The sequence below is a fragment of the Antechinus flavipes genome, chromosome 5 (assembly GCF_016432865.1).
Source record: "Antechinus flavipes isolate AdamAnt ecotype Samford, QLD, Australia chromosome 5, AdamAnt_v2, whole genome shotgun sequence".
NCBI lineage: Eukaryota > Metazoa > Chordata > Mammalia > Dasyuromorphia > Dasyuridae > Antechinus > Antechinus flavipes.
In genome coordinates this window covers 290539336-290551340 of record NC_067402.1, presented here as the reverse complement: position 1 = coordinate 290551340, position 12005 = coordinate 290539336, and the positions used below count along the sequence as shown (strand labels likewise).

At 53.0% G+C, this 12005-nt stretch overlaps 1 protein-coding gene across 1 annotated transcript in view; it reads left to right on the top strand.

Annotated features, from left to right (window-relative positions):
• Positions 1-10739, top strand: part of TTLL12 (tubulin tyrosine ligase like 12) — a 36245-nt gene extending 25506 nt beyond the window's left edge. The window contains exons 7-14 of the mRNA XM_051962252.1: positions 838-954; positions 2047-2241; positions 5886-5997; positions 6865-7016; positions 7113-7194; positions 7562-7630; positions 8237-8381; positions 9427-10739. Of these exons, the coding sequence (XP_051818212.1) occupies positions 838-954; positions 2047-2241; positions 5886-5997; positions 6865-7016; positions 7113-7194; positions 7562-7630; positions 8237-8381; positions 9427-9578 (1024 nt within the window). The 3' untranslated portion in view covers positions 9579-10739. The remainder of the gene's footprint in view (positions 1-837; positions 955-2046; positions 2242-5885; positions 5998-6864; positions 7017-7112; positions 7195-7561; positions 7631-8236; positions 8382-9426) is intronic.
• The last annotated feature ends 1266 nt before the right edge of the window (positions 10740-12005 follow it).

Genomic DNA, 12005 nt, shown 5'->3' with positions numbered 1-12005 from the left:
CGCCATGATCAGGGGCTGGTCCTCTGACCTTTCAGGGTCGGGAATGAGACCTGAGCAGTACTCTAGTGGGGAGAGAGCGTTCCTGCTACAGCAGCCAGAATAGAGGGAGATGGACAGCCGGAGGAGATAGCTTGTGTTGGCCGCAGAAATTAATGCGTTGTATATAGCCGTGTCATGCCTCACTGCCAGTAAAAATAGGTTTTGGTCCTGCCCCTCAACAGACATGAACTTTTTACTTAAAAGCTAACATAGATCTGTGCCGTACGGAAATCGCTTTGGCAGCTGGGCGAAGGCTTCCTTGGAGAAGGGAGGGGCGGGGGCAGGGAGATGACTTAGAAGACCGTCACAGTGGTCGGAGAGGGTTAGGGCTTGGCTTAGGACAGACTAGAGAGAGAGCACACACCGTGCGAGATGTTCCACAAGGAGAAATTGCAGGTTGGGCACCAAGAAACAGAAGTAATCTAGGACCAGAGAGCCCTGTTTCTTCTTCCTGGAAACCTATTCACCTGTGGGTTCCCCAGTCTGGCAAGAAGGGGGTGATCAGGTCGCATGGAGAGGGCAGACAAGACAGGAATGAGAAGGAAATTGAGATTGCAGTCAGAAGGGAGCCATAGCCCACAGATTCAGACCTTCACAGCCATCAAGTCTGAGCCCCTCCTTAATTTACAGAACGGAGGTGTGCCCTAGGTCACACTGCTGAGGAAGCTGCCAGGCTGTATTTGTACCCAAGTCTCTGATCCAGCTCTGAGGCAGGATATGACGGGTCTCTGGGCCCCAGAATGCCTTCCATCAGTAAGTGGGAGAAGGCCCCATATGCTCCCTTTTGTTTCCATCTAGGGTTTACACAGACCTCCAGCAGGTGCTCAACAACCTTAAGCATCCCCAGTTCCAGTTCACCAGCATAGAGGCTGAGGCGGACATCCTGTACAACTTCTCCCATTTCAAAGACTACAGGTATGGGCAGCTCGACTTCTCCCTCTCCAAGTTTTCAGTGAGACAGTATGTTCTTTATACCAGTAATTTCCCATCCCCAAGTACTCCTCCTGCTCAAGACCAAAAGACTGTGGTCCAATTGCATTGTACTTCTGTAGTCCTTCAACCCTTTTTTAATTTTCCCCAGTTACATGTAAAAGCTTTTTTTGTTTTGTTTTGTTTTGGGTTTTTGGGGGGTTTTTTTTGTTATATAGGTACCTTTTTTAAAAAAAAAAATTTCCTTAATGAATCATGTTGGGAGAGAAAAATCAGAACAAACGAGGAAAACCATGAGAGGAAAAGAAAGGAAAAAGAACAAAAAAAAAGTGAACATAGCAAGTGTCAATTTACATTCAATCTCCTTAGTTCTTTTTCTGAATGCAGACACATTTTCCACCCAAAGTCTATTGGGGCTGCCTTGGCTTACTGAACCACTGAGAAGAACCAAACCTTTCATAATTGACCATCGCACAATCTTGCTGTTGCTGTGTACAATGTATTCCTGGTTCTGTTTGTTTCACTCAGCATCCGTTCACATAAATTTTTCTAGGCTTTTCTAAAATAAGCCTGTTGATGCTCTCAGGAAAAAAAATAAAACCATGGCAAGTTCTCCATGAACAAAGTGGAATATACTGTACACAATGTAATAGCAGTGTTCTGGGAGGACTGTTATTCTCAGTAGTACAATCATTCACGACTGCCTGAAGGACTTGGGATGAAAAATACCCAGAGAAAGAACTGATTGTGTCTGAGTATAGATCAAAGCACTCTTTATTTCTCTCTATTTCTCTTGTTTTTAACTTAATTTTTCTCCAGGGTTTTTCTTTTCTTGGGGTGGGAGATCTATGTTTTCTCTCACAACTTGACTTTTATGAAAATGTTTTTGTGACTGAATTTGTGGTTTCTTAATTGTGGATGGGGACAAGGGAGAGAGCCTAGAACTCCAAAATCTAGTATTTTTCTTCTACAAAATGGGAATTAGGGTTTTGAGTTGGAAGGGGTGTTGTGAAGTCCCATTGGCAGGATGGCTGTGATGCTATTCGGTGTAAATGAGAGTTTTTACTGTGATTGTAGGAAACTCAGTGAAGAAAGGCCTCACGTGATGCTCAATCAGTTTCCTTGTGAGAACCTCCTGACCGTAAAGGACTGCCTTGCCTCCATCTCCAGGCGAGCAGGGGGCCCGGAGGGGCCCCGGTGGCTGCCCAGGACCTTCAACCTCCGCACAGAACTGCCCCAGTTCATCAGCTACTTCCAGCAGCGAGAAAGGAGGTAAGGCATTAGCCCCCGCACACTCGAGGACTTGGGTGACCACAGGCTTCCTGCATGCTGTGCCATCCCGGCCCCCTTTGGAAAGTGACCTCGGTTTGTTTCCTCGTGCGTAAGATGAGGCGGCTCCTGCCTCCAGCAGCACGTGGAAAGCCTTGTCCGGGTGTCTCAGTCTCCAAGCCTCCTAGAAAGGTGAGGGTCAGCAGTGGCCATTCTTGGCACCCCTTCTGCCTCCCTGCTCTCAGGGCTCATGGGGACTTGTCTTCTCGCTGCTGATGGTCTCCCTCTTGTTGAGGAAGAGGCTGAGCCCCATGAGATGGGTAAGAATGCTTGTGCCCAGCTCCATGGACAATGTGGGCACCTGGCAGAGCTTTTCCTTGGCTCCAGGCATTCTTCCTCCCATTCCTCAGAACACTGCACTTTTTCTCATGACGTCAGTCTGGGGAGCACGTCCCCCCCATGTTACAGGTGGTGAGGAAAGTGAACACTAAGCAGAGGAGCTCAACAAACTAGTGGGTAGCAGTCAGGATCTCCACTCTGCCTTGTTGCTTCTGCTCCAGGACATGCTGGGAGACACCCATAGCACAGAGTGCCTGGCCTGGAGTCAGAAGTCCTAAGTTCATATCTGACTTCAAGAGGCTCACTTGTGGGATGCTGGGCAATTGTCCTGTTTGCCTCAGCTTCCTCATCTCTAAAATGGGGATAATGAAGTACCTCCTTTGGGGTCATTGCGAGGACCAGTGAGTGGGAGCTGCTGGTTGGGGTTGGTCAGTCAAGATGCATTTCCAGGAGAGAGACAAGCTTTGAGCACGAGTTCTTCTGCAGTGGTCCCTTGGTCTGCCATTGGGCACTGGCCAAAGACACGTCTGTCTCTCTGGGCAAGGGATGCTCAAGCATTGTGTGAAGAGAGCTTGGCAGTGGTGGAGGATTCAGGATAGGACACGGTGGCCAGAAGATCAAGTGTATGGAGTGTAACAATGGTCGGACAGACTGGCTTAGGATAGGGATGTGGCTGGCCCCCTCTGCCCCATCACCAGCATGTCAGGAGGAAGGCCTTTGTCAGGAAGCCCTTGCCGAAACCTCTCCCCTCTGGGCCAAGCAGAACCAGTTAGCCCACAACAGAGCCCAGGACATGCAGGCAGTGGTCATGGACCCCCTTGTCCATATTGAAGCATCCCTCATTGCCACATGTTCCTAGTGAAAAAAGCTGTCCAGGAGAGGAAAAGGCTGCTTTGGGAAGAACTGGATTACTCCGCATTGGAGCTCTCCACTCACTGGGAAGGCTGTAAAGGAGACTCCTTTCCCAGCCTTTGCAGCCTTTAGGCTGGTGCTTGGAGCCAGCAAGGAAAGTATCTGATTGATGGATCTGAAGCCTCTCCAGTCAGGGTCAGGGAGCCCCATGCCAGACTTACAGCGGGAGCATGAGGATCGTGAGTGTCCAGAGGCGCAGACTGTGCTCTGGCCATCTCCAGAGCCCATGCCTTTGCAGGATTGGCACAAGACTCATTTGAGGAAACCAAGACTGTCCAACCTTGGGGAGGACACACAGCCTTCCACATGGGTCTTTCGAGCCTCCAAGTGGAAAAAGGAATGGACAGTTTCAACTCGGCCCCTAAGAGTAGAACCAGGACTCATGACGGAGGCCACAGGGGGTCAGATTTGGCTGCGCATGAGAGAAAACCAGTAATAAAGAGAGCTTTCTAGAGGAAAATAGCCAAAAACCAGCATAGTGGTGGTACAAAGGAAGCAAACTCTAAAGTGGGCCAGCCCACACTCTGCTGCTTCCCTGGGTCTCTACCTCTTAGTCTGCCCATCAAGGAGGGGGGCCGCCTGAGTGCTCTTTCAGGGCTCCTTCAGTCCTGGCAGCCAGGATTCTAAAGTCAAATTGGTCCTTGCACTAGAGAGCAGGTTTCCCATCACTGGAACTGAGGTTGGAGGATCTCTTGTCATAAATGTCCAAAGGGATTTCTGCTGGAGAACATGGCTTCTTTTCATGTGCTCCCGGGATGGGCAGGTGCCGGCTCTCGGCCACCCCGGCTTTGAGCCAGACCTGCCTTCTCCAAGTCCCTCCCTTGGGCTAAGCCCAAAGAAGGCATTGAGGAGTGAATAAAATTTAGTTCAACATGCACATATGCAAAATGAACATGGCCCTCATGCCTTCCTAAGACCAGATCAGATGCCAGTCATTTAGAAGCCTTTGGGAAGTCTCACCTGCCACATTTGAACCCATCAGGAAGATATCAAAATCTTCTTGCATCACAGACTAGATGGAAATCCCTGGCTCTTCCCATAATTCAAGCTTCTTATAATGAAACCTGGGTATAAATCTATAAATCTCACACCCCATACCAAAATAAAGTTAAAATGGGTATATGATTTGGGGCATAAAGGGTGATTCCATAAGCAAATTAGGAGAGCAAGGGATAGTTTACCTATCTTTGGAGAAGGGAGGAATGTATGGCCAAAGAAGAACCAGAGAACATTATGAAATACAAAATAGACAGCTTGGCTTACATTAAATTTAAAAGGTTTTGCACAAATAAAATCAATGTGGACAAAGCTGGAAAAAAATGTTTACAGCCAGTGTTTTTGATAAAGACCTCATTTTCAGAATATATAAAGAACTGTGTCAAATTTAGAAGAATACAACTTACTCCCCAGTTGAGAAATGGTCAAAAGATATGAACAGACAGTATTCAGATGAAGAAGTTAAAATCATCTATAGTTATATGAAAAAATGCTCAAAATCACTATTGATTAAAGAAATGTAAATTTAAACAATTCTGAGGTACCTAGCCCCTTAAGCCTCTCAAATTGGTTAAGATGACAGGAAAAAAAAAAGGTAAATACTGGAGGAGATGTGGGAAAACTGAAGCTGGTGCTTTGTTGGTGGAGTTGTGAACTGATCCAACCATTCTGGAAAGTGATTTGGAATTATACCCAAAGGGCTATGAAAATGTTATACACTTGGATCCACTACTGGGTCCGTGTTACTGGATTGGTATCCCAAGGAAATCATAAGGGAGGGAAAGGACGCACATGTGCAAAAACATTTGTAGCAGCTCTTTTTGTGGTGGCGAAGAATTGGAAAATGAGTAGGTCGCCCGTCCATTGGGGAATGGCTGAACAAATTAGAGTATATGAAAATAATGGAATATTGTTGTTCTATAAAAAATGATGAACAAGCTGAATTTAGAAAGGCCTTGAAAGATTTACATGAACTGATGCTGAGCGAAACAAGCAGAACCAGGAATACGTTGTACACAGTAACAGTAAGAGTATCAAATATGGAAGATTTTGTTCTCAGTGGTTCAGTGATCCAAAGCGATCCCAATATACTTTGGACAGAAAATGCCCTCTGCATCCAGAAAAAGAAATGGAGATTGAATGTAAAGCAGCACGTGCTATGATCACCTTTACTTTTTTTTTTCCTTTCTCTCCTGGTTTTTCCCTTTTGTTCTGGTTTTTCTCTCCCAAAATGATTTGTAGGGAAATGTGTTTTTCAAAAAATTATATGTACTTGCGTAACCAGAAGGGGGAAAAAAAAAAACAATTTAAAAAAATTAAATTAAGTCTGGGATCTTGGGAAGAGGAGGTCAGCAGGGTTGGATGCTGAGCTGTCTAACCAGAATTGCTTTTGTTTCCAGGGGAGAAGACAATCATTGGATCTGCAAACCTTGGAACTTGGCTCGAAGCCTGGATACTCATGTCACTAACAGCCTCCACAATATCATCCGGCTCCGGGAGAGTGCCCCGAAGGTCAGTTAGAGCAGCGCTGGCCAGACGTCTTCTCCCAGCACTGCCAAACGGGCATGGTTAAGCTTTAAAAACAGCAGTGAAAATTGTATTTTTTACCTATTTCACAACATCGAGATGGCCTTCGCACATCTTCCCATCACCTCCAGGCTCCCCATCCTTGCTCCTTTTGAGTTTGGAAGCACTTCTCCAGCTCACTGGTACTCGTGCTAGGGCTTGTATAAGTTTCCCCAAAGCTGGAAATTCTGTAGGCTGCATGGCCCTGCACGTGGCCCCAGCCCTTTGTGCCCCATGGGGGAGGAGAAGGAATCCTGGGCCGGTTCAGGCGCCTCCAGGTGTCTGAGACACTGGGAGCTCCCCGGCCTCCCAAGCCGTGTGGGGCTGCAGGGCTGGGTCGGACCGACTCGCGTCCGTGTTGGGATCGGAGAGAATGCATTCCAAATTGAGGTCGAGGCAGCTCTTGTGACGAAGGGAGGCCTGGCAAGCTTCCTGGGGAACGTCTGGTGTGTCCGGTGACTCCGTTAGGCAAGCGGCCCGGCTCCTGTGGGCCGAGGTTCTTGTACAGGGAGCAGGCAGGACCTGGCATCTCAGGGCTGGCCTGGCTCTGACTCCCTGAAGCCCGGGCAGCGGGCCAGGCAGGTGAGAGCGCCCTGGGGATCCATGCCCAGGCAGCTCTGCCCTGCAGGAGACTGCCTCCCCCTTGGGGTGGCCATTTTTTAAAGTAGTTTTTTCCTACTGCTCTTTGTACTGGGGGTAGGGGGTGTGCACGTGCCAAAGCTTGTTTCGGGGGAGCCAAACCCGTCCCGGGGAACCCCAGAGGCAGTCCCCGGGCATCGTACCCATGCCCACTGTGTCCCTCGTCTGCCCCAGGTGGTCTCCAAGTACATAGAGAGTCCCGTCCTCTTCCACCGAGACGACGTGGGAATGGTCAAGTTTGACATCCGCTACATCGTGCTGCTGCGCTCCGTCAGGCCCCTGAGGCTCTACGCCTACGACGTGTTCTGGCTGCGATTCTCCAATCGGTAACGCTGGGGGCTGGGGTGGGAGTCCAGGGGGAGGGGCAGGGGGCAGGGTGCCGGGGCTCTGCTTTTACCCTTCCTTCTGTCCGTCCGTCCCAGGGCTTTTGCACTCGATGATTTGGATGACTACGAGAAGCACTTTACCGTGATGAACTATGACCCCGACATGCCTCTGAAACAGGTGAGCGGAGGGAGGTTTCAAGTCCATGTGAGGACTGTCCGGAAGAGCTGCAGGCTCGTAGCCTCCCCCCAAAGCTTCCAGCTCATCAGACCTCGTGATATCAGCCTGGTTCATGCAGGAGGAGGCGATGAATGGGCCAGGCTGTGGAGGGGGAAGGGGGGGGGGGGCGGGGTGGAGAGACTGCGGGCCTGATCTCGGGCCACAGGGGGAGGGAGAGGGGCCTCGGAGGGCAGTGTAGCCCAGTGTGACAGCAGCAGGAGACCCTGCCCTGAGCCCCCAGCCCCTGGCCGCAGAGCCCAGGAGGCAGAAGACCCCATCGGGGCCAGGGGGCTGAGGGTGGCCGGTCTCACGGGTTGCTCTGTTTCAGGTTCACTACGATGAGTTCATTCCCCTGTTTGAGAAGCAGTACCCAGAATACCTGTGGCAGGACGTGCAGGTGGGTGAGCCTGCGGCAGGTGTCCTGCTGACCAGGGGAACCCGGGCAGGGGGAGGAGCGGACAGGACCTACCTCTCAGAAAGGCTTTAGGCTCACAGGGCCCTTGCAGCCCACCCAGTGGCTCATGGAGTTCGAGGGTCCTTGTCCCCTCTATCGATGAGAGTGGAAGGAATTGTCTCCGGTGTCAGCTTCTGGCCGCAGCCCTGCCTCCCCGCGGCACTCTGACCGGACGTCAGCTCCCCATGGCAGAGGCTTGTCCAGCGCCTGACCCTTGCCTTGGCACTCATAGGTGACCCTTCTCTTGGGCCTAAGAAAACAGCCCCTTTGGGTCCCAGGCCAGCCACCAGTGGCCTGGACGTTCCTCTGCTGTAAGACCCTCCCAGACTGCTGGTCCTTTCTCCTGCCAAGGAGGGAGAGTGGAGAGGGGGCGCTTGGGAACCCCTGGTCTTGGAGATGAGCAAGCAGGACTGGGAGGAAGTGCCTTTGATCCCCCAGTAACACCCCCCGGCAGGCAGCTCTGACCCCTAGGCCAGGGTCCCGCAGGGATGCCTTCTGCAGGCCAAGAAGCCCCCTCTTCAAGCTCTTGTGCCGTCCTTCCCTTCTCAGGCCGAGATCTTCAAGGCCTTTGCCGAGCTGTTCCAGGCCGCCACTGCCAAGCCCGCCCCCCTGGGGGTCTGCGACTACCCCTCCTCACGAGCAGTGTACGCCATTGACCTCATGCTGAAGTGGGACCACTGCCCTGCATCCAACAGTAAGAGCGCCCACGCCCTTCTCCCCCATTTGTGGCAGCTCATGCTTTCTCTCTCGGACCTTTGCCCTCGGGGCCGAGCTCTGGGGAGCTCAGAGGCCAGTCCGGCGTGAGCACCATCGCAGCCTCTCTCCCCAGGAGCCGTGCTCCTGCACCCCTTGTTGTCCCCTCCTCCCACCGGGCTCTGGCCCCACGGCCCAAAAGGCTCTTGTAGCCAGGACTTTGTTGGTCTGGGAGGCAAAGCAGGGGCCTTGATTTTTTCCAATTATAAGCCCCTGACTCAGGGGAGGGGATAGGTCAGCTTGTGGAGGCCAGCCTCCAGCCTCTGGGGAACAGAGACCAAGGATTCCTGGCCCCAAACAGTCAAAACCCAGAAAGCTTGGCCCGATCCTATGTGTGGTTCACGATCCTTTTCTCAGATATTTGTCAAAAGAGGAATTGGGGAAAGAGCTGGTCTGTGCTCTGAGCTGGGGTACCCCAAAGCCCCCGGGCGTCCCTTAGCACAGATGAAGTCCCCCTCTGGGCCCAAGGCTCAGGATCGTGGGGGGGGGGGGGGGGGGGAATCCAGTGGGCCCAGGAGGAGAGGCCCGGGGGGAGCTGGGCCCGGTGGGGAACAGTTTTCTAGACTTGCCTGAGTTTGTGTTTGTTCCTAGATGTAGCAGGAGCCTCCGAGAAGGGGCTGAGGAGGTCCCGTATTGAGGGCCATTGAGCAGGGAGATGAAAGGTGGCAGCCTCAGAGAGAGAAGGCCCAGAGGCAGGGGTGCAGAGGAGGCAGTTGGCAGCCAAGGGGGTGGGGGAGCAGAAGAGGGGATGCCCCGAGTCTACACTTGTCAGGGTGGGGTGAGTGTGTATGTGTGAGCCACAGCAGGAGCAGAGGAGCCCGCAGACTGCGACAGTGGGTGACCGGGAGGAGGGCCGCGTCTTCCTCTAAGGCAGTGTCAGGGTCGGTGGGATGGAGAGAAGGGATGGGCAGGGAAGCGTGGTGAGCAGTCCGGTGCCACCGGGCCCCAAGCACCCCCAAGGGTGACCCGCTTGTGTTTGACCCCAGACAGGAAGGTGATGCAGCCCCAGATCCTCGAGGTGAACTTCAACCCTGACTGCGAGAGAGCCTGCAAGTACCACCCGGACTTCTTCAATGACGTCTTCAGCGCCTTGTTCCTGGATGAGACCAAGAACTCTCACGTGACCTGCATCGTCTAGGCCCCTTGAGCTCCCTCCCCCCCTTGTGCTTCCTTCCTAACGGGCTTTGGGGTCTCTCCCTCTGAGCCTCCCTGCAGGCCGGCAGCTTGTCGGGGGGTTGGGGTCTAACATGCTGGATGGAGTTGGGGAACGTCCGCTAGTAGCCGGAGGGACAGGCCACTGACGGCTCCCGGTCACTGTTTGCATCCAGTTTGCCTGGGGGGCAGGACCCCGGGTCCCCCTCAGCCACGGCCTGGGCAGGGAGGCCTGCGGGCCTGTCTTCTGCGCCCGGCACCAGGAAGTGCTTTGTCCAGCAATCTCCCCCTCCCCAAGGGGAAGCTCCAGGAACTGTCAGATCTCCCATCGTGTCATTCCCCCCCTTAGCAAGAAGGAAACTCACCAGCAGTCTCACCATCCTGTCCAGACGCCTCCGTGAAGAGGTCTGGATGTTTGCCAAAGAACCTTTTCTTCTGGGGACTTCGGGGTCCCCGTGCCGTGATTTAGTCACAATTCACAATTATCTGAAATTGTTGGGAGGGCTTGTATTACCATTTTACAGATGAGGAAACTGATTCACGGGAGGGGAGGTGACATCACGCATGACAGAGGGGCTCAGACGGCAACTCGGACAACTTTAGCATCTCTCCAGGATTCAGGAATGGGCCAGACAGACACACAGGCTCACTCACACCGGTCTGGCTGGGCTGGCTCCCCCTCGGTTTTCTCTGTGTCCTTTGTTTGTAAAAGGTCTAACGATGGGGAAGAAGTTTTGTGGCTCTGAGTCTGAGAAAGGGGAGCGCCAGTCCAGGAGAGTGGCCGTCCTGGTTTCCTGTCTGGCCCGAGCCCCTCCGCTGCCCCCAAAGCAGACCGCTCGGGCTTCCTCAGTTGCTCATCTACAAAGTGGGCTCTGGAGCCTCCCCGGCTCCTGGAGGATGCAGCAGGTAAGAGGCGCGAAGGCTTTGTCGCCCCAAATCGCCGCCGATGGCCAGGCTCTCTGAGGTGCCGCCCTCGCTGAGCTGTGGCCCAGGGAAGCTGCAGCTGCCTTCCGGCTAAAGCCTTCTGGATGAACTCAGATCATTGAATGTATGGGACCCCTCCCCACTTAGGTTTCCTCTCCCAGAGAGCTGTTCTTTGCCATGATTCCTTTGCAGATTTGTAATCACAATAAAGTGCTGCCTCCTACTTTTAAGTCCTCCTGCTTAATCTCCCAGACAGTTGTGGGGGCTGCTTGCAAATAAAAATCTCGAGGTTGGTAAGAAGTGCTCTGAAGTCCCAGGTCCTCTCCCATCCACAGCCTCTGCCCCCCTTCCCAATCCGGGTCACCGCCTAGGTCAGCTCTCAGCTCCCCTTCCCCCTCACTACCTAGGCCGGCCACTGCATGCCCCTTGTGCCTAGAGCAAAGAATGGAGCCCTTCCGTGCAAACCCAGGAGAGTGACAGGAGTGTTTGAGGGACTACATCAGTAGGGGAGATCCCGGAGGCTTCCAGCAAGAGGCATGGGCGGTCTGGGAAGAAGAGACCAGTTGTGTTGGGGGAAGTGAGGAAGGAACGGATTCTGGGCGTGAAGGGCTAGTGACTGCAGAGATCTCTAGGGGGTGCGGGGCTTGTGAGTGCAGGACAGAGGACAAGGAAGGGCCAGCAAGGCTGGACAAGAGGCACTAAGGGTGTGAAAAACTGAGTAACATTGGAGGCGATCAGGAGCCCCTGAAGTTTGTGCAATAGAGGAGCAAGATGTTTAGATTTATACTTGGCCAAAATCACCCCCACAGCTGCTGGAGGGTGCCCTTGAACAAGCAGAGATTGGCTCTTTTGGGGAGGCCATGAGGCCCAGTGTAGACATTTCAGGGGGCTAGTCAGCTCGGATGAGGGTGCCTGTATGGGAGCTGCCAGCACGGTCTCTGCAGACAGGCCAGGGAATGACCCAATAGGGGAGAGAGTGGGCAGGCAGGACAGGGCAGCCTAGGGGACTGGGCAGGAGCAACATGGGTGCCAGAGCTCCAGCGTTGGTGGGAGGGCATGGACCAGCAGAGGAAGCCAGCCAACAAGGTGCAGTGATTTGTCTCAGCAAGGAGCCCCAGGGAGACCTGAGCAAGGATCTCGCCTGAATGGGGAGGCAGAGGGCTGAGTAAAAAGCTGTGAATGGGCTTCAGGTAAATTGGGGGGGAGAAGGGGAAGCGCATTAATCACACTAAAGTGGGCTGGTTTTCTAGAACGTATTTGTGGCACCTTTGGCTTTGGCCTGCGGCTTGGCCATCTCAGAAAGGTTTCTGGGTTAGGGAGGAGACCTGCCTGGCCCTCCATTTCTGTTCCCCAGCTCCTACTCCATCCCCTCCACCCTTCTATCTTCTATCTCATCCATTCTTCAGGTGCCCTACCCAGACCTTCCTTTATCTAGCTAAACCCCAAATCGAATTTGTCTCTTTCTTATGCGAACCTTCTGCATAAATGC